This window comes from Bacillus rossius, chromosome 3 (genome assembly GCF_032445375.1).
Source record: "Bacillus rossius redtenbacheri isolate Brsri chromosome 3, Brsri_v3, whole genome shotgun sequence".
Lineage (NCBI taxonomy): Eukaryota > Metazoa > Arthropoda > Insecta > Phasmatodea > Bacillidae > Bacillus > Bacillus rossius.
In genome coordinates, this window is record NC_086332.1 from 113,624,411 (window position 1) to 113,651,568 (window position 27,158).

General features: G+C 38.2%; 1 protein-coding gene across 1 annotated transcript in view; it reads right to left on the bottom strand.

Annotated features, from left to right (window-relative positions):
• Positions 1 to 27,158, bottom strand: part of LOC134531164 (vacuolar protein sorting-associated protein 54) — a 183,988-nt gene that overhangs the window by 15,605 nt on the left and 141,225 nt on the right. Inside the window, exons 16-19 of the mRNA XM_063366788.1 lie at positions 20,756 to 20,888; positions 18,866 to 18,965; positions 17,819 to 18,078; positions 3,903 to 4,098 (exon numbers count right to left, since the gene is read on the bottom strand). Coding sequence (XP_063222858.1) covers positions 3,903 to 4,098; positions 17,819 to 18,078; positions 18,866 to 18,965; positions 20,756 to 20,888 — 689 coding nt within the window. The remainder of the gene's footprint in view (positions 1 to 3,902; positions 4,099 to 17,818; positions 18,079 to 18,865; positions 18,966 to 20,755; positions 20,889 to 27,158) is intronic.

Genomic DNA, 27,158 nt, shown 5'->3' on the forward strand with positions numbered 1-27,158 from the left:
CACTATTCATTTAACAACCTTTTCCACGTGAATCATCAATTCATTTCTGTTCTGGTATCTAATGTCAAATATATTCCCACTAGTACAACCAACAGCATCAGACTTATATCAACGTTTGATATAAGTCCTTATTTCGTACAATTGTGCGCACAGTTGACTTGTTTAAAACTTAAAACTAAAGTGCAACAAACATAAGTGTGGCCTTCATGACATTCTGTATGCCGTAATACTTCTAGTTTTATCTCAAATACTTCAACACAATGCATTATGCTCTCACTTGAAAGCCATGATGCCAGTATGATTACAACTGCAAGTACAGTTACTGGAAGATGAAAAGGCAGATGTTGCTTTGTGTGTGTGCATGCGAGTTCCCTGCCACTGGCTGGACAGGGTTCATCATGGCTCGGTTTGTGGTCGGGCGACAACGGTGCGGCATGGCGGCATAAGCGCGAATGTAAAAACATTTGGACCTTTACAATCAATAGCTGCAACTGAACTTGCCATAGCTGATGTTTGTACAACAGCTGATAGCATAGTCAGACCTGCGCGCGCATCTCTTACCCCCTTGTATGGCTAACTGTAAGCCACGGTACATCTGATGTTTATCGAGTTGAAGCAGACTTCGTGGCATCATGGCTAACTTTTATTTTTGCCTGTGGCGATTTCGTGCTAAATGAAATTTACAGACGTGCTATTAAAGACTGGGGCAGTAAAATGAACATGGCGCTAAATTAATTCCTGTAATTTGAAGCTGTGCTAAGTGAGGGATTGGTGTACCAGAAACGCACATGCAAATAAGACTCCAAACTGTTAAACTACAGTAGATTTTGAAATTTCACTCTGAATGCTCATAAAGTCGTATAAACTTCAAAAACTCGCAAAACGAGTCACTTCACACTTGCAATTTACTACATGATGCAGTGCAATTACTGTGAGAATATTTATACACTAATTAAATTCAATAAATTGTACATAATCTTAGCAGCTACGTAAGCATTACATTAAATGCTGCGTGATATTCATTTATGCTTCTGTTACTCGTCAGCTGTGAACAGAACGGGCGAAAGAACACGGGGCAACAACGAGTGTTTTCAATTACCTGCCACGCCACCCTTTGGTCAACATCTCTCTCCACGCTTTCTAGTGGGCGGAAACAGAACCTGTGATTACCACTGTGGCACATGGAATACAGTTTGGTTGGACAGCGTGAAGAAAATAACCATGATTATGAAACACACTAAGTATTTAAGTAATCCTTAAAATTTGTTTTACCTCACAGCATACAATATTTTTGTTATTTCCCATTCTTTGCATTTAAAAAAGTCAGTTTGTCAAAAGATATTTTCCCTAGAATAAAATATTTTTTTTTCTCAATAGTAAAATATTAAATTAAATAATTAATTTTTTTTATTACATTAATGTCAGCCTTAACTGCAAGAGCAAAGATTACTCTTCAAATAAGCAGCAATATAAGATAACACTTTCCAAATAGATTAACACTGAACTAGACAAAGAAAGCAAAATTTCAACCTATGTCCTCTAAGCTCCATTTTCAGGGACATGTCTTATGCTGTAAGATTTAACCTATTTACAATATAAGCTATATGGGTTTGCCAGAATTGGAAATATATTCAACATTCGTGAATAATTTGATATTTAATTCAATGTTTCAATTCAAATAATTTTTTGATTAATTTCTTACCAACAGATACGTCAAGCGGGATTCATTCGCAAAGGTTTGAATGAAAAATAATTTTATATTTATGAAGCTAAGAAGATTTATAGAGAAATTTGGATGTGCAACATAGCACAATATGTAATATATTTTACACGCTTTATATTAGCTTCACCTGTATGTTTGTTTGTATGTTTGTAACCTACTCCTTTGGGTGCGATTTTGACCCACTTTAAACGGCCAGATTTCATTCAAACTTTGTAGATTTATCGATGACCGATGACAATACACTAATTTGATAAGATTATTCCATTAATCAATTTGCAAAATAAGATTTTTGTCAGTTTATATAATTGGTAAAATGAAGCAAAGACGTATATGTAAAGAAAACAATTTCGCTCATGTGCGAACTCTTTTCTTTCAGTTTGTCTTTGGCTCGATATAAAAAAAGCCTACTAAATATTGTGACATTTAATTAAATGAAAAGTGAGAGTGGGTTATGATTATTGTGAACAATATACTTTCTTGAAGAGAATATTATCTATATTTGTAAAAATATGAAGAAAAAAACCTGAAATAAGGGCTTTAAATGTTGTTTATTTCGTTAAATAGAGAAACACAATTACGTCTTTGTTTCATTTTACCAATTAACCAAGAGTGAAACATTATTATAAAACATTTTCTGCAAATATTTCACGAAACATGGAAAAATTGAAGTTTGATTTTGCTGTGAAACCAACAGCAGATGGGAAATCAAACACCATATGCATAACCTCAATAGCTCCACCTTATGGGCAGATTTTTGAAATTCCACTCTAACACCACCCTGCAAATCTACACCAAGCAGTTACAAATACTCCAAACTATGCCAAGGTCAGTAACTCATTAAATAAAAGACATCAAACACGGAAAATATGGTTAAGTTTGACAGATGATATATCAAAAACATATTTGGATAGAGAGCAAAACTTACAGTTTAAGGATTTTTACCTGGAAGAAATTGAGGAAATAATTTTTTAAATAAGCTTAAAACAATAATGAATGAAAAATACTAGTATTATTTTGAAAAAAGCGTGGGGCGCTTTGTATTATATTTATCGTACATCGAGCGCACGATAGTAGAGCAGCCGATATGTCATTGGAAGGCTCTGGGTTCGAATCCCAGTCCGGTCTATCCGAAGTTTTCTCACATATTGTATACACTCTCATTGAGCAGGTCCTTTCCTCATCCTTTCTCAATCCTTATCCTTCCCAAAATTCCTGTTACGTAAATGTGGAATGCTTCACGTAATAATTAATCCGTAACTCCCATCCTTTCCTGCTTCACAGCATTAATTTCGTACAGTATGTAAGACTGGTCGATATCACTTGTTCGTCAATAACCTTATACCATTAAGTCTCACTGTATATATTGATAACGTTAAAATTTTTGAATGGCTTCTAAAATCGAGATTTACTATCAATACAGCTGTACACATTAATAATTTGTAAAATAATTACAGTTACTTATAGTTATCACGGAATTAATAGATTAGAACAAATAACAGTTTAAAAAAATTAAAAAAAAAACACGCTTTTATAAATAAACAAAACTATAAAGTAAAAAATAAATAAGAGTTTAAAAAAACTAAAAAACACGCTTTTATAGAAAATCCAACTAAAAAATATAAAATAAATTTTAATAAATTTAATTTAAAAATAGTGTAAAATAAAAAAAAAATGTATTTTATTTAAAAAAAAAGTGTGGGGTGCTTTTTAAAATATTATCAAAATTATAATCCTTCTACTCATATCTGTCAGTAAAATAATTATAACTATTGACACCATGCACCCCATGTTTTTTTTAAAATAAAATACATTTTTTTATTTTACACTATTTTTAAATTAAATTTATTAAAATTTATTTTCTATTTTTTAGTTGGATTTTCTATAAAAGCGTGTTTTTTAGTTTTTTTAAACTCTTATTTATTTAAGGATCAACAAAACAATTTTCAAACTTACAATGTTTACTAGTTTAAGGAAATTAATTGCCAGGTTTTTTATCTTCTTTCATTTTACAAACCTCTACTATCATTCCATAGATATTTATCTCTCTAAAAATTGTACTCTATTTTGCTTCAATTTTTCGTGGAGAGTGAGAAAAAAAAAAGAATTGATTGCATGTTTAATTTTGATTATATGTAATGATATTTGAGATGATACTGGCAGAAGCCTAACGAGCGAGCACCTGGATATGTTGCGGAAGGCCTGGGAAGGCACGGGCGGCCGGGCGTCCCACTGCGCCAACTGGCCGGCCACCAGGCTGCAGATTATCGTCAGCACCTTGCCCTCTATCTCCTGGATGTGGCTCTGCACGTCCTTCTCCACAGTGTCGAGGAAGCCCACGCCGCGGCCGCCTGCCTGCTGCTGAGCGTCCACCAGACCTGCGCCCAGCACCAGCGACTCCGACTATCTCCTGCTCGCATATACCAGAGCTGACAGTGGGAGAATGTACGTTATTAACACAAACCCTGTTAATACTGTATCAGGTGGGAAATAGGTTCGAAAAAGATAACCAATTAATAAAATACAGTTTCACACATTAACTACAATTAACACTACTAATTAAACTACAACACTTAAAATGCCTGTTCACAAATTACTCACTCTTTCATTTAGTCCACAGTTTGAGTTTACTCTCCCCACTGGGGTTTGGCTCGACAGTGATTCTCCCTGCTGCTCTTCTCTTACCTCCCACCTCTGTCCCAACACACTGCCTCGCACCTCTCACCCGTCTGTCACACACAGCACGGTCCCTGACACACCAGTCTCTGCACATGAAGCCCAATGCTCGTCCTCCGCGTTTGCTCACCGTCTTCACTTCGCTACCTTGGAGGCTACCTTGGCATCGCCATGTTTATTCCTCTCAGTCCCTCCTGGAATGGTCTTGCACCCTTTCGAAGTACCAAATCATGAAGTAGCCAGAACAACGGCGTGTTAGTTATGCCGATGCACCAAATGAGACAGTAAGGTAAGTAACAAGACTATCAGGAAAGGTGCTGGGAAAGGGGGAGAGATGAAAATTACCTGAGTCGCAGTGGAGTTTTCCCAGGAATGAGCGTGGCCAGCATGCCACTCCAGCCACAGTGACACTGCCACTTCCTTAAACCTGTTCGATGTGACTACCAAGTCTTTTAGGTATTTGTTTCACAAAACTTTTGGTCTTGGCTGTTAAAATTAATATCTATTTGATTTTCTAAGGTATTCATTCTGTCATGTACAATCGCAAACTTATACCATGTTTCCGGTTCAGTCCAATCTAATCTTAATGTTAATTGTTCAGTGTCAAACACAAGCTTCTCTATTGAGGAATTTAAAATTTGCATACAGTTCACCAATAGTTCCTGATTCTCCTGTTCACACTTCTCTTGTTCGCGTTTCCTTCTTTCGCTTTCTTTCTCCCGTTCATGTTTCTCCTACTGTCCACTCATGAATTGTAGCATCTGTTTCATGCTTCGTGATGGACTTTTCGTTAATGTAATTAACTCCTGTCTGAGTGGCAGTGTTTCTGAACCTACTTCTATTACTATTTCCTCCTCTGTCCGTCCCTCCAAGTATTTATTTGCTTCATTCTCCTTGTTTGCCATATTAACCTTCTCTTTCTTTCCTGCAATGTTGTCTATAATTTTTTCTGTTGCCTCAAAGAAAATATCTTCCATATACTATGCGAACTAACACGTTTTATTCATTCTATTCTTTTTATACCAGTTTAATTTGTGTTTAAATACACAATTTTTTTTTGCTGCTCGATTGACATACAAACCCTTAATTTATTTCTATGTGCCTTACGTTGGGTGCCAAAATTTTTACTGTAACACCACACTTGTAGATGCCAAAATTAGTGAAAGTCTACAAGTACCTCACAATGGTGTCAAACTCTTTGACAGATATTAGTTTATAAAAACTTATACAATATGTTATGATCGGAAAGACTGATAATAGAAATTGATTTCCCGGTCACCATTCTAACATTTAGAGCTAATACTGGTACACCAAACTATCTGATGTTGAACTAAACCTAGCATTGAAATAATATCAAACTTGAGAAATCAAACATTTATTATAGCTATAGTTATGTCTACTGATATGCAATGTAGCATGATAACAAATTTAAAACAATTAGCAAAATACACTGATTTGTGTACATAAAACACTTGGCAAAGTGACACATGCTATCTTTTGGATGTAGCATTCAAAATTGTACGGTGTACCTACAAAGTTACTAATGTTAGACCAATCAAATATATATCATTGTTTCTCTTCAATCCTTCCAAAAGAAACATCTGGACACATAAGAGATAAATGTTTCCAGCTAGTTAAGTCAATGAGCATATAGAAAGAGAAATTCTATCTGTTCAGGAACCTCTTGGACTACAGCAAGCAAGATAGTGTGTATAACATTGTAGAAAAAAGCATAAATTAAATGTGATGGGAAAGCTTTCATTAACATGTAGCTGAAACTGTAGAGAATATAAGGTTATTTTTATGCTACACCTAACAAGAATAACATTTTATTCTTAAAACTTAATAAATGGTACGTACTGTGAGTTTACACTGTAAATACCTGTAAATTACTACTCTTTAGTGATATCTTGGAAAAATGGAACCCAAGTTTGTAACTATATAAAAGGATGTCCAAGTCCGATGCTACCACAAACTAGTGCTTGCGAAGTCAACTACGATGTTAGCTGCACCTTCAGTCACACTGCACAAGACATCTCTCTTCTGATTAGTGTAGTTACCATCAGCTCAGTTGTAGGACAGGCACCTCTTGAATGACTTTGTGCCTTGAAAAAAAGTTTATATTTCACTCGTAGACACAATATTCTAGTTCCCATCAAAGTCTATAGTTGAAATACAACTATCAATAACGCCTCTTGAATAGTAGTGCATAAAGAATAAAGTTTATGTTCTGAGAACTGTCACAAATTGATGGTCACTGACGAAATATATCGTTAAAGTCTCATTAACTCTGACGTGTGGTCTATTGCTGGGAAGGTCAATACTGGTAGAGTGGTAGCTGAACAATCCAGGGTTCAACATGATGATTCATAAAGATACACTACAATCTTAAGTGGAGAGAGAGAGAGAGAGAGAGAGAGAAAGAGAGATAGAAAGAGAGAGAGGAATAGAGAGAGGAATAGAGAGAGAAAGAGAGAGAGAGAAAGAGAGAGAGAGAGAGAGAGAGAAAGAGAGAGAAAGAGAGAGAAAGAGAGAAAGAGAAAGAGAGAGAGAGAGAGTCAACAGAGTCTTATTTTCGGCCTGCCGCACAAGTCATGCTGAAAAATGAACTCAGTCAAAACTTCCGCGTGCCGAAAGAACAGATAACATAATTTTGTCCAGACTTCTACAAATCCAAGGTAATAATAAACATACAAACGGGAAATACAACTGTATAATTATATCAGTCAAAAAGAGTAATATATATCTATGTAGTAAACTATAAAAAATTATGTATATTTTGTAATAAAAATGTTTGTTTTTGTAATATAGTTTAAAAATATAATACTAGATTGTGCAAACAATAAAAATAATTAAATTAACAAAGAAAAAATGATAAAAAAACATTAAAAATTCAAACCTAATACTCATACAAAAAAATGAGAGCTATACAGAGAAATGCTATCGGGAGGGCCTTGGTTCAAATTCTGTTAATAGATCTTGATTTTTTGCCCCAAGGTTCTCCATTAGAAAACCGGGTACATCTCTGTAATGACCTAGCTGTCACGTTGGAACCAGATGTCTTGACTACACGTTTTCTATATCCTAAGTAAACAAAGCTGGTGCAGTATTGTTCTGAAAATTAATAGGAAAATAGCACTTTTATTTTTACGTTTATGTAGAGGGAAAATTTAATTTCTTTGTTCATCATTTAGAGCTAAAATTTTCGAAGATTAAACACTAAATTTTTTAAGAGATTTAATAACTACCATGTGCTACAACATTAATATTTATCTTTCTCTACATTACCGGCATTCACACTAAAAGTTTTGGCATTTATTTTACATACCGTATTTAATCGCATAATGTCCGCCATCGCATAATGTCCGCACATTTCTTTTTAAATACATACTTGAAATGGAATTTTTTAAAATCCGCATAAAGTTCGCACCAGACAAAGCAACCTTGGCCACCCCTGAAAGGCACAGTAACAGGATGGAAAATGACCGACACTGTCAACAATGCTTTGACCTTGAGTTGTTCATTTCTCCGGAGCGGTCGCTGAGAGGGTTTGTAGCGTGGTGAAACCGTCCGGACTCAGAAACTCGCACTCTACTACGCAGCTGCCTGCACCGTCACGCGAGTTGCAAGGGGATGGGCTATATATAGCACAAGCCAGTATACGTCAACTCACACTACGTCACAAAGTAGGGGAGGTAGCGGAGAAGTGGTGGGGGTACATGCGCACAGTTTTTTTATACATACAGTGGGCAAGAGACAGGGAGGGAGGCTCGCCGGGGCTGGCTAATGCAGACATTAGACATCTGCCCCGTGCCGTCAGTGGCCATCTCAACGAAAGATTAAAAAAATATCTTTTCACGCAAAGCGTTTATTTTGTGCAGGCTGGCTGCGGCATCTGAACGTAAGAGCGCACACGCGAGTGAGAGAAGAAAAAAAAAAGAGTGGCGTCTTCCACTAATCGCCGGCACCCAATTATCTCGACACCTGTCACATTTCTCACGTCCGCTGCGGAGGGTCGCCAGTCACCAGCGCTCTGCTAGTAAACTAATTATGAGAGAACAATTTTTTTACTCTACACAAAACGTAACATTTTGAGGAAAAATTTTTTTTCCGGACTTCCCCTCATAATGTCCGCACCCCATTTTTTTGTCAAAAATGTAGCCAAATTACTGCGGACATTATGCGAGTAAATACAGTACATTCTGCATATGTTATGTTCTCATGAAATTAAGTTTATCCCTACGTTTAATAAATAAAAACATTTGGTATTAAATAAATTACACTGACGTAACATTGAAGAGGAGAATGCCTTATCGCAATGACAGTAGTAAATTACACAAGGGAAGTTTAATTAATATTGTTAGGAACATGGGAGGCAGGGACGTGACAATCGCTGGGTGCCTGAGCTGCCTGGTGACCCAGCACCCAGCACGGCCAGACGTCATGCGTGCATACCTACAGAGATTACAGCGACCAGGCCTTGCCGATCCCCCCCCCCCCCACCCCCCCGGCCAACTTCCATGGCGGGCGCTGTCGTCCGTCCCTTGGCGGCCTGGGAATTCCGCGAGCTTGCTGAGGCCACTGCATGAAGTGGCGAGAATAATGCACCGCTATTCTAAATGCTTTGAGTCTAGGGTCGGCCCGGGATGATGCGACACATCACAACCACTACAATCCATTCCAGTAATAAGGCCACGGGTATAAAAGTGGCGACGCTAGCCTCTGCGGGAGTTCAGTTCCGACCGGCAAGTTGAGAGAAATGTGAGCACAATGAGGAGGACGCTTCGCAAGCGGCGCGACACTGAGCGATGGGATCGCACCTGTGTGATCAAGTGGCGTGAGAATGTATGTATGTATGTACAGGTGTAAGGTAAGGGGCGAACCACTGTTGAGCCTAGCTCCAGTGAGGAGTGCGAACTGCGGACTTGACAGATATTTAATGATAAATGAACAGAAAATAAGTGTGGTGATTTAATTAGTAATGTAAATATTAATATTAAATAAAACTGTACAACATTAATTGGGCTATCCTTATGAACTCATTTTCCCCACTCTTAACATTTTGGTGTCAGGAGAGGTATAGACCTAATTAAAGAAAACAGGATTAATTTACAATGAATTGAAAATAAAAATTACGTATATCATAAAATAAAAAAATTAGAACTTTGATTTTTATGATAGAAATTAGTTTTACAAACTGTAGTTAGTTTTGAGTGTAATTGTAGTAAAGAGTAAGAGTTAGCTTTGAGTAGAAGTCTAGGTTAGTTCATAGGTGAAATTATAGTGTAATTCATAGAAAAGTGGTGATAGTGATAGCCCGATAGTGCATAAGGACAAGAAAGATGGCGGCAAAAGAACTTAAAAAAATTCAGAGTTTAAAGCAGAATCAAGCCGAACATGAAGAACTGATGTCACAACAGCTAGCTCAGCTAGAACATATCACCAAACAGCGTGTTGCAGATGTAACTGAAGACTGCCACAAATGATCAAGGAAGCTACAGCTGCTACCCAATGGAGTTTTCTGTGGAAGTGTAGGTGGAAGGTAATGCAACTAGCCACCCAAAATTCAAGCCACCCACCTTTGATGGCGAATCGTCGTGGGCTGTCTACAGGCAACAGTTCGAGGCAGTTGGTGAAGTGAATAACTGGGATGAGGAAGACAAGGCTACGGCACTCGTATTGGCCCTGCGAGGATCCCCGCTTGAGCTACTTCAGACCATACCAGTTCTGCAGCAGAAGGACTATGCTGCACTAGTAGAAGCTCTTGACCTGAGGTATGGTGACCGACACATGGGCGAAGTATATAGAATGGCCATCAAGACACATCAACAGCGATCCTCGGAAACATTCCAGGAATTTGAAGCTGACATTGAGTGACTCGTGCACCTCGCCTACCCAGAAGAACCAACAGAGTTCCGCCAGCAGTTAGCCACTAGTGCTTTTATAGGCGGACTCAGAGATGCGGAGAGTCAGCAAACTCTTTGTTTGGCCCGACACAAGAAGAGCTGCGATGCTTTGGTCCATGCCCTGGAAATCGAAGCAGCACGCAGTGCCCATGAAACAGAAGCATCAGGATTAGGAGAGCTGGACTAGAGCCCTACCATGGAGGAAATGCGAGAAATATTGCTAATGAAGGGGACAATATCAGGGCATTGAAGCAGCTACTAAATGACACTCCAGGTACCCAGATCAGAAGAGCAGGAGGACCGTCTGCCAAGAACTTAGACACATCCAGTGGGACTGCCCAACACGCAGGCAGAGAAACAGGAAGAACAACAGGGAAACGAGCAGTAGCTGGTGTGAGGGGGCCAGCTCTACAGGAAATGGAAGTTTTGCCTGTACCCTTACTTCGTAGAGGCCATGACAGTTTGTTGCTTAGTGGATGGATAAATGGTGGACAAGTGTTTACTTACTGTTGACACAGTCTGAAAAGACATTATTATAAAAAAAAATAAAAAATAAAAAATAAAAAAAAAAGCTGAAGAGAACACATATCCCATATAGACTCACAACAGTCACCGGAGACACTTCACCTGTGCATGGACAGCTGGATTTGGAAATTGAACATTGTCACAGACAGTTCTAGTTGATGTCACTGATGAGGTAATTCTAGGGATGAACACATAATGAATCAATATGGATTCATTATTGATATGGAAGGAAAGGTACTGAGTATAAGAGGGGAAGAGGTACCTTTGTTTACCCCGACCAATTGGAAGTTCCTGTAATGCAAGTAGTGGTTAGCAAATCTGTTTCAATTCCAGCAAACCAAGAGCACAAAATAGCAGCTAGAATAATGGGAGACTCTAGGGGAAACATGATCTACCTGATTGAGCCAGATATGACATTAGGATTGGAGAAGCTCCTGCATTGCAAAGGTTGGCGAGGATGTATCAGTCAGGATAGCCAACCTTGATTCGCGAACAAGGGTTCTGAAATGGGGAGACCCAATAGCTAGCTGAAAACCAGTCTCATGGGTAGTCTGGTGTGAGTCTTCTTCCCCTATTAGCCATACAGAGCAGCCACTGAATCAAAATCTAGAACAGTCATTACGGCAATCCCAAAGTAATCTCACAGATGAAGAAATATAAGAAGTTACTGCTTTTCTTGTAAGCAACCAAAATGTATTTTCTTTAAGGGGAACTGACCTTAGGAGAACAAGCCTTGTCTACCATCGCATCAACACAGGTGATGCGGAACCATTTCGACAAGCACCATGGCAGCTGCCTGTAGCAAACCAGGAAGAAGCAGAGAAGTTGATTGCACGTATGATGGAGGGGCTGTGTAACAGAACCATTAGCGAACCCTTGGGGGTTACTGACAAGTGGAGCTGTGCCTTGAAGATAATGAGATGACTGCTTTCTCAACAGGGAGTGGGCTGTTACAGTTAACTGGGCTACCATTCAGGTATGTAATGCTCCTGCCAATTTGAGAGACCAATGAAACTTGTGCTGCAAGGCTTGACTTGGAAAACATGCTTAGTGTACCTGGATGACATTATCGTGATGGGAAATACAGTAAAAGAACATTTGTGAAATCTTCCAGGATGTGTTCAACAGGCTTTGTTTGCCATGCGCAACTAAAGTTAAGTAATAAGAAAAGCTTCTTTTTCCAGCACGAGGTAACATTCCTGTGACATATTGTATTGCATATACAGGTCCTGACAAGATCCGGTCTGTTAAAGAGTGGCCTTAACCTAAGAATAAGCATGATGTAAGGAGTTTCTTGGGTCTCTGCATTTCCTATAGGTAGTTTGTGCCTGGGTTCTTAGCAGTCACAAAACCACTGCATCAGCTGACTGAAGACAAGAGACAGTTTCTATGGACTTCAGCATGTGAAACTGCCTTTCAAAACTTCATGGAATCCCAGTGTACTAGTCCTATCCTTGCCTACCCCCATCAGTATGGAGAGTATATCCTTGACACAAATGCAAGCAAAGATGGGATGGGTGCTGTGCTTTCCCAGGTTTAAGATGGAAATTAATGAGTAGAGACCTGAAAAAAGTGGGGTTATTTTTTCTCAAAAGTGGTGTTATTTTCCCCAAAATTCGTGATATAAAAGCGAGGTTATTTTATTTAAAATTTATTTTTAATTTGACATCGTGGATGTTTCAAATGAAGTATTCTAAGTATTCTGAAGTATGTCTGATTATTTGATTAAACAAGTGTTAAGTATTTTTACTTTTGAATACATATGCTGATAACACACAATTGCATAGAAAATAACAAATTTAAATCATCATTTAACAAAGTAATACTTACTGAATACAAGAAATTTCACTAAAGGAATTTTGTCATAGAGCACTTTAAAAATGGAAAGGCTAGTAAAAGGGTAGGCCTAGACCTACGATGCTAAATCATTTTATTGCATTAGGATTTATTTTTACATTCATTCTGCATTCAAAGAAACCAAATAAGTTAGTGTCAATGTTTGTGGGGTAAAAAAAAGTAACATAACCTAAAATGCTACAGAAAAAGTAAGTTGGGCCTATTTACTCTAATACCACAGTAGAGTGGCCTATTAACATCAAGGAAATTAATTCACACACTTTTTGTAAAGAAATTGCGATGTCATATTTTTGTATTTGAGTTTTGTCTACTTCGAAGCAGTAAAAATACTAAATAAAGTAGGCCTACAAGTTACCAACTTGCCACCATATTTTTACTAAATACCGTATTTACTCGTGTATAGCGCGCCCTCGTGTATAGCGCACACCACGATTTTTGCAACTAATTCCAAAGAAAAAAAAAATTGAAATTTTTTTTTCCCCCATAAATAAATTTTACTAACATTTTGTGGTACCTGATTATTTAAATTGATGTGTGGTGATGCGTCAGGAAAATACATAAACTCTGCTGTCTAAACGGAAGATAATGAAGCGCTATATCGTCACAACTGGTACGTGGAAGGAAGGAAGGGAGGGAGGCGTGCCGCGCTACGTTGCTGCTGGCGCGGAGAACTTGATGTCTCACCGGTGAGGAATGGAGGAAGCGAAGAAGTTGCCGGGGGGGGGGGGGGGGGGGGGAACTGGTGACAACATTCTCTCTTTCTCTCTCTCTCTTTTTACTAGCTTCTGAGCTGGCTTTCTGTAAAGGGGGGAGGTCTAAAAATAAACAAGAGACCATGATGTGCGAGCTTGCGCGCGCGCGTGTGCGCGCGCGCGTGTGTGTGTGTGTGTGTGTGTGTGTGTGTGTGAAACAGAGGCCTTGTTGCTTGTGCGTATGTGTGGGGGCTGGCCAGAAACATCACCCGTCACCCGGCAGTTAACGACTTCCACTCCCCCCCCCCCCCCCCCCCCCAAAAATTTTTTTTTCCCGTGTATAGCGCGCATCCTTATTTTTTTCCTTTACTTGAGGGGAAAAAAGGGCGCGCTATACACGAGTATATACGGTAGGCTTAAGTTACATTATATTACTTTACTAAACACGTGTGTATCACAAATATAATAAATATTTGGTGAGTAATTCGCCGAAATAATTTTAGGAAACACTTTTAATATTGCAGGTAAGTTGTGAACAGATCGAGGTGGTGTTTTCACACATTGCAAAATCCAAAAAAAGAAACGGAGGAGGGTGGGGAATGAGTTGAGTTATACCCAGCCTCGTGAAAGAAAAAAAAAATTATGCCTTCAGCTTATCAATGTGTATGGACATTGGCATTATTTTTATTAAAACAGCGAGTTTTACCGACTCTCCGACATGGTTAGGCCTATGCACTGTAGGATCTAACAATACGATATTTAATGACCAAGAATTAATAAAAACAGAAGAGCTTAACTCAGAATGCAACGGGGAAAAATCCTACCTTCAACGAACTCATTTAACCATGACTTTAAATGTGGGACTTCTAATTTTTCCAGCGGTAAATTTGCCTTGGCGAATGCCTCTGTCGTTTTCATTGCCATGTGTTCAATGTCGATTTTACGTTGATTTACACTTCCGAAATTCTCGACAACAGACGTCTGGATTTTCCTTTCAGAAGAACCATTCGTGTATTTTCTTTTAGAGTTGACATGTTTTTCACTTTTTGTGTGTTTTAAAACGGAATCTTTCCTCTCAAATACCACTCTGCAGTTGCAGTATTTACACATAAGCGTTGACGCATGTGACGCATAAACACCGGCACTTTTGAATTCGTCGGCTCGTTGCCGTACACTGACTGGAAGTTTTGGCATCTTTATACTTATAATAACGGCATGAAACTTTAGATAAATCACTCGTATGCGACAATCACGTCAAAACCCAAGAAGTGAAATCTGAAATGGCGATCGTTTCGCGTCGAGGTGTGGATGTTTTACTCAAAATCGATTAGTCGAACTTATTTAGATACAGCGACTTACAGAACACGTATATCAAAGAAAACGATAAATATCGATGTATTCAATAGGAAATATCGCCAGCTCGTAAATTCGTTAAATGAATCGTGAATTGTTATTTGTTTACAACAAATTCGCGTTATTGACTCAAAACATTAAAAATCGCGTTTCTACTGTTAAATAAAGAAATTCGTGTTATTTTTCGGGTTTATCGCGATCGCGAATTTTTCAGGTCCCTATTAATGAGTAATAGCATATAAGAGCAAAGTTTTGTCTAAGTCTGAACACAACTATTGTGTCGAAAAAGAGAACTCCTAGCTGTAGTGAAATTTCTACATTTTGTAATGTTGCAAAACCCTGCCCTCCTAATTAAATAATTTTTCTTTTAAACTATTTTCATGAATGTAAATATTTCTTAAAAAGTCTTTCTAATGATATTTTACTGTTTGTTATATATTTTAGGGTTGATATTTTTCACTTGCTGTGTTTTAAGAAGGTATTTTGTATTTTATTAGACATTTTTAATCACTACTATTTTTTATGTAATTATTCACAAATGAGCCGTTGTACTAGATTTTTACCTGTTTAGGCCTACTTTTTCAGGTTTTTTCTCAATAAGTTTAATTTTGTAAAGTAATTCGTATTATAATTATTGTTCTTAAATTTTATTAACGTGTTGTAATATAATTATAAATCACAAGACTGTGTCTGGGCTTGTGTGATGGTTAGAAAGAGAGGCATGAGAGGTCTGTAAGTGTAAGTGAGAAAGAAACAGTGCTTCCCCGCCAACCGAGATAAAGACGGTAATTTCCCCCCTGTATGGGAATTGAGTGATAACTGCTCTCTCACGGTGTGGGAGAGAGAACGAGAATGGGAGTCCCTGATTTCGAGGTGAAATTGAAAAGAGACTGATCAGGGGAAGCCCAGAGTTCTGTGTGTAAAAGGTTTTTTCATGTAGTGTAACTTGTTCTGTGATTGGCTTGTATCTGTAGCGTGAATGAAGAGTGCGTGTGATTGGTCGGTGAGGTCATGTGACGTCTACTCCCTGCGTGGAGGAGACAGTGGCAGGATTTCACCAGTCGTCTGTCGAACGCTGGACGAGTAGGTCGCGTTCGATGGCTTCTCGCTAAATTATAATGTAATTTACGAAGAGATAATTTCACGTTGGTGGTCGGAGCCAGGCCTATTATTAAATCAACCTAATTTTTTGTATATTTTGTTTTCGGGTATAATTAGAAATTACGGCCACCTTCGTAGGCGTTTTGGCTCGGGGCGAGATTCGTTTTCGCTGGGTGCGGCCCTGTTAGAGGTCGCACCATCTTCGTGTACTTGCAGTGAAACATTACCGAAGGACTTAATCGACGTTATTATTTTATTATTAAATCTCATCAAGCGAGCTACCAGCAGTTTTTCGACGGGCAGATATATGTGTGAAACGAGTGAATGAAACATTGAAAGTGTTCTGGGTTTTTCGGTGCATCCTAATTGGAAAGAATAAAACAAAAACTACAATCAACGTTTTAAATCTTTTTATTTTGTAAGTAACGAACCGTTACAATTGGCGCCCAACGTGGGGCTTGAATTTGGACACGACCCTGAGAGCAAGACGGACATTTTCGGCGGTAAACAAAGATGATCTCCCAGAACTTTCGGCGCAGCTGAGCGGTGAATGCAGTTTTTCTCCGCGGCGAGAGACAACGGGCTGTTGCAGCGAGTGAAGAGTTCCAGAGACGGCGGAAAGCGGTACTTCGAGGGACAGAGCGACCCAAGGCACCGTGGGACTTCAGGCCTGTTGCATCGCGGGACTTCGAGATCGTCACTTCGCGGGACACCGTGGGATGAGTCGCCGAAATAGCAAGTGGAAAATTTAAGAAAACTGTATTATTTGTATAGTACAGTATATTCTGGTAGTAATGGATTACTTCAGTAAGTGGCTAGAGGCTTATGATCTTCCTAAACAAGAAGCCACTACTATTGCGAATGCACTAGTCATCAACTTATTTGGAGATTTGGGGTACCAAAGGAACTCACTCAGAACAAGGCCGCAATATTAAGTCAATTATATTTCAGGAGGTGTGTCGGTTGTTGGGAATAAATAAAACCAAGACTACAGCCCTACATCTTGTCCGATGGCATGGTGGAAAGGTTCAGCAGATCTCCGAGGAACACCTTACCAAGGTTGTGGCCGAGCATCAACAGGATTGGGATCAACACATCCAGTTGTTCCTAATGGCATACAGGTCTGCCATCCATGACTTCACGGAAGATACCTGCACGTATTGTGTTTGGACAGGAGTTGAGGCTGCCCTGTGACATAAAGTTCAGCCATCCTCGTCAAGAGTTGACCAGCACCACTGACTATGTCAATCGTCTGGAGGTGTGTATGGCACTCTTACACGATCAAGCTCGTAAGAACCTCAGATTAGTGACAAATCAAATAAAGACGAGACATGCCATGAAGGCTAAATAAACTGGTTAACAGGAAAGCGATTTTATGTAGCTGTACAACTGTGAATTGTTGAAACGGCTAAATGATGTGGTCTACCGCATCCAGAGAGGAAAGAGGTGACGAATGAAAATAGTACATTTGGACCTATTAAGAGACTATGCTAGAAAAGATGTGTTTGTTACATTTCGGGTCAAACAGGTTTAAGGAGGAGGCAGTGTTACGAACATGGGAGACAGGGACACTATGTGCACCTGAGCAGGCTGGAGGCTCTGCACGGCCACTGATGTCACGCGCATACCTACGGGAATTACGGCAACCCAGCCTTGCCCCCTCCCCTGCCCTGTGCCCTCCTTCCACGGTGCTGTTATCTATCCCTCAGCGACCACAATGCGCCCCTATTCTGGATGCTTTGAGCGTTGGGTCAGCCTGAGATGAGGCGACACGTTACAACCACGCCAGTCATTCTAGAAAGGTGGCCAAGGGTATAAAACCGGCAACGTCGGCCTCAGTGGAAGTTCAGTTCCGACCGGTGAGTTGAGTGAAAAACACAAGCCTAGAGCACATTAAAATGGGTGAAAGAAAGCTAGAGGAAAATGACTGAAGTGCAATAAATAGTAACCACAACGTATAACTTATCCGGTGCTTGGCAGAGACAGACCTCGGAAGTGGCGCCGCAGGGGCGGCAGCAGCCACAGCAGCAACTGCAGGGCGCGGGACGCGAGCGCCAGGTTGGTGCTGGTGATGGTCTTGAGGCCGGCGAGCTGCAGGGCGCCGGCTCCCAGCACCAGCTGGCAGCAGCGGGAGTTGAACAGCTGCAGCAGCTCGCCCAGCTGGCGGGCCAGGGTGGGCGCCGAGGCCGGCAGGTCGCCCGCACACTCGCAGTACTCCGCCACCATGCGCAGCAGCAGCAGCACCGTCCTGCGCCACGCACGTCGACATCCACCACTACACAGTGAAGTGCTTGTTCCGGCATGTGCTTGAGGACCTAGGTAATTATGTAACTGTTGTTGAAAGCTAAAAGGAAATTAAACTCAAATATGCCATTTAATGCTTGTGCATATCATAGAGTGACACGAAAAAAATCTACTTTGAAGAGAAGCTGGAAAAACATGTTACCTCTGAGCCAACTGAAAACCAAGACGATTTTCTCATGGTATCCGTGTTATCTGAGATCTTTCTTATCCGAGGTTTTATGCCTTCCACATTATTTAGGTCAATCGAGACACTATTCTATTGTAATGAGGAAAGGAATCAGTAGTAATGAAAACAGTCCCAGCATCTGGTGTAAAACGATGCAAAAATGTTGTTGTAGGGGTCAGTATTATAGAACTTGGTTCAAAATGTCGAGGGCAACATCCCGAGGGTGATTCTCAAGGTTTAACATGTCAAGTATTTTCACCGCTGAATTTTTTGGCTGTTAAGCTTTCCATAGAACTGATGGTACCGGGATTATATTTACGGTTCTCGTTGCTGGTTAAATTTCCGGGAACTGGCGCAACCGAGAACTGAGATACGGGATCGACTCATTACTAATTATGACTAATATAGTGTATAAAAAATTACAGATACTGTTTTGTTACCGAGATATTGTTATTTTTCTGTGTTTTCCAGGTTTTTATGACACCTTTCCAACTCCCTGAGTTCTTCCTGTCTGTGGGACCTGAACAGCTGCAGAGAACAATGCAGGAGCGGGCACAGAACTCACCCCACGACTGCGTACTCCTCACCGGCCACAAGGAGCACGCTGCCAGGCTTGCGTTCGCTGACGCTGTTCTCTGGGGTGTGCTTCGGTGATAGGAACTTCCCTGCAGCCAAAGAGAACACAGCACCCTGTCGCTTCACATACCATTTCCTATACCAACCAAAAATACCTATATGAGTAAAAGCAAACTACATACATAAAAAGTGTACTGCTTAGAACATATTCAGAATCCCTGCTTAGGGACTACTTTCAGAATCCTATGCCAACTGCCTGAGAAGCTCACTTTGAGCATAGTGATATCTGGGCATGTGCCGAACACAACGGAACCATTACATTTCTGGTAAGGGTGTGTGAATATTCACAAAGCAAATAAGTTGGCCTGTGCGAATTTTCTAATACAAATATGAATAATAATAAACTATTTTTGTTCGATTCAACCTTAAACAGTAATACTTTGAAATAACGAATATTTGTTTCCTTACAAATATTTGACATAACATACCTCATAAATTCATCATATACCAACGTTCACTATTGAGGTTGTCATCTGTGCAATATAAACACCGTTTTTTGATGTTTCGATGGGATTTCATAATAAAAAACATGAACAAACAGCAAAGTTTTAAACATGCAACAAGTATTAAAAGTTTATTTCACTACTGACTCACTAATCAGTAACAGAAAAATTTAGCGAACAAATAAAAAGAGTCATATTTGTCATTTCAAACTTGAATAACCAAATATTATTTGTATTCATTTCATCACTCCAAATATCGTGATCACACGCACCAAATGTGAAAAAATAAGAATAAATGAATAAATAAACTTCAACAATCATGGACTACAACACCACAAAACACTGCCATTAAAAGAAGTAAAAAAAAAATGTTACAATGGCGTATAAATCAATAGTTACAAAGTTACAATCAATATTACACATGCTGTATGTGTCTATGAAGAAAGGCAGCTCAAAAATATATATTAAAAACATTTAAATAATAATTTAAGATTACAGGTGAAATTAATAGAAATTGTTTATAATATTCCAGAACCAAAAACAATTTACTTCACTGCATTAACAACGAAAACACATGAATAACTAGGGTTTAAATATGTAAATATTACATCATTTTATTTGGGAATACAGCATTAAGAAAATTGTTAATTTCTTTATGAAATGGATTGCATTGGATTTTACGGTATTTTGCTGTTTGTGAAAATTTTTTTGGATAAACATGTAAAGTAGCAGGTTCTGGAAAGTACATAAATAGGAACTGAAATTGAAAGGTTTGTTGGTTACATGGTTAGGTTAGTTTAGATTATTTAAGTAGGTATAGGTTAGGTTCAGACAGGTTAGCTGCATAATTAAAAACATTAAACAATCATTTTCCATATAATTGTTGTAGCTGACTTAATCTAACCAACCTTTCACTTTATATTATTTGTCTAATTTTCCTGAAGTTGTTACATGATGTGAGGAAAAAAAATTTTTTTTTTGTGGGATTCTAACAATGATTCTTACTATTTAAAATCAATATTAGTATTTGCGAAAAATTTTGTATTTGTATTAGATTCAAACTAAAAATCGATATTCGCACAGGCCTACAAATAAGAGAAAATAAAATCTGCCAAAATCAGATTTTTATTTATGGTAGCACAAAATAAATTTTAAGCATAGTTTTTTAACATGTCAACTATGGCCTTAAAAAAAAGAGACCAATAAGTTATTAACAGTACAAACATTATGAAAGATACAATATCAAAAAGATATTTTGAATGCATCAAAAACTGAAGCTGCATTCAGTACATGGTTAAGAGTAGTAACAATTTATACTTTTTCCCAGTGGTGGCTTGAAAGATGCACTGCGTAGTGATGAGAAACTACGTACTCACCTTCAGCTACAATATGGTCCACGAGATCTTGGAACTCTGAAGGAACATCTGCCTGTTTCCAGCGCTCACTGTCCAGAATGAGACCCAACTTGTTTTTGCGATCAAGATGGAAACGCTGAACAAACTTACTGGCCTGTGAACAAGTATTAACAGCAGCTTGACACAACTAACTGAAGATAACAGCATGCTACTTCACACCTTGTTGGTTTTATTTGATGCAAACACTAATAAATGTTTCAGCTATGGAAAAAATTGACCAACAACTGACTTCTGTCGACTAACACCTACAGTAGAACCCCATTTTTACACTATTCAAGGGGGTGGCTAAAAATATTGTAAAATGCAGGAAAGTTTAAAATCTGGGAAATGTATGAAAAATTATTTTTTGTTCAGACAACTGTGCTATTATAATACCTAAACATACCATACTATGATACACACATAATTATTCATTAGGGTGTCTGAAGCATATCCAAATAAAATAATTAACATTAAAGTCCCATATTTACATTCTGTGTAGAGTATATGTAAACATACTTTAATTAGTCATTCATAGTAAAATCAGACATTTGCACTGATTTACATTTCTTTGTAAAACCACCACACTAAGCTGCATTTCCTTCAATGATTTCGTGATTTTTCACAATAAATTGTGTTCAGAAAGAAACAAATGTTTGGATTTTTATCAAAAGAAACTATTCTTTGTCTTTTACATGCTGCCATCTCGATAAAATACGTACAGATAAAAATTCAGTTAGTTACTCATAGTAAAACCAAAAATTTTATGCTTATTTAATTTAAATTTGTTACGAACCATGTTATTTTTAACGGACGTTGACAAAGATGAATACTGTTAAGTATAAACTGTACGTAATACTGCATGTATAAGTTACTGATGGACATACGGGATTTATATAAACTGTAGCGCTAGCATTGCGTGCTAACATTTTCTCAAAGTGTGCCATTACTAGATCAGTTTGACTTATAATTTAGGTGTTAGCAAACACATAAATATGCATTCCAAAAAAAGTTAAAAACAAATGTGTTTAAATAAAAGTAAGGTAGTGTACGATGTTTCATGTCTTTACTGTATTATAAAACAGTAGGACCTACAAGATAAAGTAGGTTTATAACTTTGTAAAATAGAAAACTCAATACAAAAAATAACCAAAACAATCAATTAAATTTTGCCTAACTTTGCCGACCTATAGTAACAAGCGCAGCATCACTGTCTGAGGTTACCACAGCATTTTCTTTTTATGCTCACTGTTCGAATTCACCATTCCTAATAAAACTCTCCATCGACCTTGTAATTCAAAAGCAAGAATAGAGGAAATAGGCAAATAAGTATTTAAAATCCAAAGATATCGTTGTTTAAATTTACTATCAAGTATAATAAAAGAAAAAGAAGAAAGTTCCCCAAAACACAAGTTGTGGCAATACTTCACAAATAAATATATACAAATTTTGAAATTAAATAAAATTATCAATTACTATAAACTACTGGTTTGAGTTATAACGTATAGAGGTAATAAATACTCCAATAGCTGCATGTCCTTACCCAAAAGAGAAAAAAATGTTTTGTAAAATAATTGTAAAATAATGTAAATTGTGGAAAAAAAAGTAAATCTGTAGGCGTGAGGACACATAGCTGTTGTGGAGGGGATATTGTAACGGCCAAAATACTGTAGGATACCAGTGAAAGCTTTTTTTTTGATATAATAAAGAATAACTAGCAAGACGATCAGGACCAGCGAGACACAATGAGGAAATGACTAACACAGCAGGAAACATTGAAGGACAGGTGAAGCGAGAGTTGCGGAAACAATGTTTGCGAACGATAGCATAACATGGCCACGGAAATAAACAGGTTTGTTTACCGCGAGCACTCAGCTGGCGCGACCTTGGTCACAGCGCAGCGAAACTCGGTCATAAGTACAGGGAAGGAGGGGGAGTGTGTAATGACGTCAGAAGCGGCGCCGAAGCGGAACTGTTTATGTTATTAACAACACACGCAAACAGGGTCAGGACGGGCTTCTTATACCGGGAGATTTTATTCGAGAAGACAGAGTCACAGAGTCAGTGGGAAGCCACACTACTCCGCCGCCAAGATGATTGGTGAGTGACCAGCCACGATGCGATGATGGTTCAATACTAGACAGCAGGACAACGGCCTTAGGCCCATGTAGCTTGTAATAGTAAGTATCTTTCTCTCTTATTTCAAAACTAAAAATACTAACTTCAACAATCACTCGGTCGACATTATTAATAATTTAAAGTAAACCGTCACGTAACTTGGGATAAATTAGTCTGCAACAATTGGTAACAAGGGAAAGGCACATACGAATCACGAGACAAATGAGGTTAAGAATAAGCTCTAGGAAATGGCAGACAGCACGGTTTATTTATTAACGACAGTATCCCTGATAGGAACGACTATGGTTCAGTAATTATGTGTTATTAATAGAAGGTTATAAATTGTACTTGTAAAGACCCAGAAAGTAGAGAAATGAATATGTGTTGAATAAACTGTTAGTTGACACTTCTGAAATAAATATGTTCTTGTGGAAACGTTCACCCTTAACCACTTTATTTGAAATGTTTTGCAAATAGGGACTCATCACCCTACCTTAAGGAATGTTTAAGGAAAAACTCGAGTGGTGGAACCGCCCCCAGAACCTGATACTCATGACAGGGCCGTCACGATATCAGGAACACATACGATCCCGATAGATTCACTTCCATTCCCTTTCCCCATCATCCTTCACGATTCATTTCACTATCAACTTTTCATGTACATATTCCCTTCATTTCCATCTTTACGGTCGACGGCCGGAACAGTATTATAATTATTTATCTAGTTTCCCAGAAGCCATTACATTACACATTTACTTTTTCTTTTAATATATATTTGTTATGATAAGTGTAAAAAAATTTTTAGTGGGATTCTAATTCTTACTAATCAGATTCTGTATTCATATTAGAGAATAATTGAATATTCTGAAAAATTTTTATTTTTAATATACTACCTATATATATTATATCATTGAAATTTAAACTACACTTTAATAACTATGAGATATCTTTCTGTACGTGTCTCAATAACCAAAATGCCCGGTAAGGTAAAATATTACTGATCTAACATTACTGTTCAGGAAATATAATCACTTAACTGAAATGAGCGCCAAATTAATTAGTTGTATCTACCGAAATCTTCCAAATGAATAATACAAATTAAAAGAAAAATAATTCAAGAAAAATAATTAAATGTTAAGCATATAACGGTTCATTATATACAAAAATAAAAAGATGTGACGTGCCGATTGTAGTTTTTGTTTTATTTTTCAAAATAGAATGCACAGACGAATCCAATCACTTTCAAAATGCTTCTCACTCTTTCCACTCCTACATCCGCCTGTCGAGAATTGCTTGCAGCTCGGGCGATGAAATTTAACAACAACAAATGTAGCTTAAGTCCTTGAGTAAAATCTTACTGTAAGTACACAAAATCAGTGCGGCCTCAAACAGGGCCGCACCCAGCGAAACCGAATTTCGCCATGAGCCAAACGCCGACGAAGGTGGTCACAATTTCTAATTAGAATGGCCGAATGAAAATCTAAAATCAATTATGCTAACTTAAAACTCGACATGGCTCTGACCACCAACGTTAAATTTTCTATCCCACAATTCTCGTACATATTTGGCGAGAAGCCACCGAACACGCCCTCCTGGTGCGGCGATCGACAGACGACTGGTGAGATCATGGCACTGGTTCCTCCACGCAGGGAGGGCAGTCACATGACCTCACCGACCAATCACACACCCGCTTCAATCAAACTACACATCACAAGCCAATAAGAATACACGACACACCTTGAAAACAGTTTTCTACACACAGAGCCAAGAATTTTACATTATCTCTCTCTCTCCTACATCGTGAGACAGTAGTTATCACTTAGTTCCCACGACCAGTGGGGAATCACAGCTTTTGTCTCTCTCTTACTGGGGAATCACTGTTTCATTCTCACTCGCACTTACAGACCTCTCTCTTTTTACACATCACCTCAGACACAGTCCCTTGTTCTAGAATCATTATGTAACATCTGCATTATAATAAAAACATAATATATAATTATAATACAATATTCAAATTTAAATAAATAATAGAAAAAACTCATTACATATAATATTAGGTAACTATAATTATCAAAACAAAGTTGAAAGGATGACAGAAGAAACATGATTATTAAATATTTATAAATTCAGAATAAAATATACTGGCAACCTAACCAATTTTTAGTAACACTTTTATTTGTAGAAAAGACTTGTATACTGCAATGCTACAAGCAATTTACAACTAATTAATTAATTGTATCCAAAATTAATGGTTAATACTTAAATAATGTGATAATTAAAAAAATTAATTAAATTTGCCAAACACTAATCAACCTCAGTAAACAAAGCTAGCTCATATAAAATAGCAGTAAGACTAATTAAACAAAATTGGTAAGGACTTATGAGGGAAAATACTAAGTTTATCAGGAATAGTTGTGCAATATACGAAGTTAATCAAAGTTAAATTTAAATTAGGAATTTATACAAACTTTAATAGAAATCAATGAAAATATTTAGAATTTTGGATACAACTAACCTATTTCACAATATTAATCTATTACTAACTAAACACACATATACCTGAAGCAACAACACATCATCACCATACAAACAATTGAAGAAATATCCAATCAATACAAAATCTTCAAAATATTAATTTCTGTAGTCTTTCATAGCAGTTGACGTCAACCAGGGCTGCGCACTCCCTTGAGCCCGATGTGTCCCCTGTTCCGCCAGCACCACCACCCTCCCACCATCACCTTGTTTGAACCGCCCACCACGGTGACGTGTGCATGTGTGTGTGTGTGAGCTGCAAGAGGCGTTAGAGGCAGTGTGACGGCCCAGAAACGTAAAATAGTAATTAATTAATAAGTAAAGAAATAAAGGGCTATGTATTGTGTGTTTTTATAATTTCGCCCAGTGTTTAGTCTTAAGTCACAGGAAGGACGGCGCAGCGCCACATGTGGCCGCTACAGGAACTACCGACGAATAATCTTTAGACAATATATAATTAAGTATATTGTTATGAAATCAGATGGAAGTCCAGAAATTGTCGTTTGATTATTACTAATTTTTAAAAGGGTAAACTATGTTAGTAATTAGATTAGTAATTAGATTAATTATAAGTTAACAAGCTAACGGGAACTCGAGTGTTGGAAGACGCCATGACATCCTGTTGACCGGCCAGTCTTGTTCTTCCGCCGCCTGGAGTGGGATGCTCCCGCACCTCGTCGTCATCATTGTTTGGTAATATCTGATCCGTTAGCATCCGTTTCGCATATATTAATCTAAATCACTTTCTTTAAGTCTTCGAGATCTAATCCGGGTGGTAGACTGTTTCAATAAGAATTTAAGCTCCTCCAGCATTTTAAATTTAACTTTGTTACGTTACTTTGGTCAGGCCATGTGGTGACCTGGCCCACCTCTTAAACCGACTGTTTGCAGTTGGCTTTTTATCCGCTTCGCATGAACAATGTAGAGACGAGGAATGTTAATAAATATCAGGTGTGAATCTCGAGTGTATACATAGCTGCCAACCTTTCATGCCAGTCATCAGTAATCACTCGGAGGCATATCCATGATTCGGTGTGGTGAGTTTCCGGGGGGGGGGGGGGGGGGGGGGGGGGTGTTTAGTCACTCCATCCCCAACACCCTTGTTAATAATAACACTACAGAACATACATCAAACTACATTTTTCAGCATAGGCCCACTAATAACAGCATTTTGAAATGAATAAATGCACTCTTCACATAAAACGTCGATGTTGTAATTGTCATACACTTTACACTAACATTAATCTCTTGAAGTCAGATGTTGTTTCGTTGCATGTTTTGCAGCGTGCAACTGTTTTTGGGAAAAATGTTTTTTGAAGCACACTTCCCCATCTGATGCAGTCTTTACTTTTTGAATTAAAAGTGCAGAAAGAGACTCTGTTGACAATGACGGCCTAAATTCAGTATGATTTTTTCGCACAGAACTAAAAATTCGCTCTGTGGAGGCATTGCTATGAGGGACACACAATAATGCAAACATTACTTTACTTAGGGCACTGTATTTAATTTGACCACTTTCATTTTTCAACTGACTTATTTTCCACCAACTTTCATCAGACCTTGAACAATTTACAATGTCGTCTGTGAAATTTTCGAATTGATAGGCTGCAAACTCTTCTTCGAGCCTGTCACGCTGACTTTCTTCTATAATTTTTGGAAATCTATGGACGAAATACTCTACAGAAGTAAATGAAACATCTTGCCTAACAGAAATGTCAGCTACCTCTGCATGTTT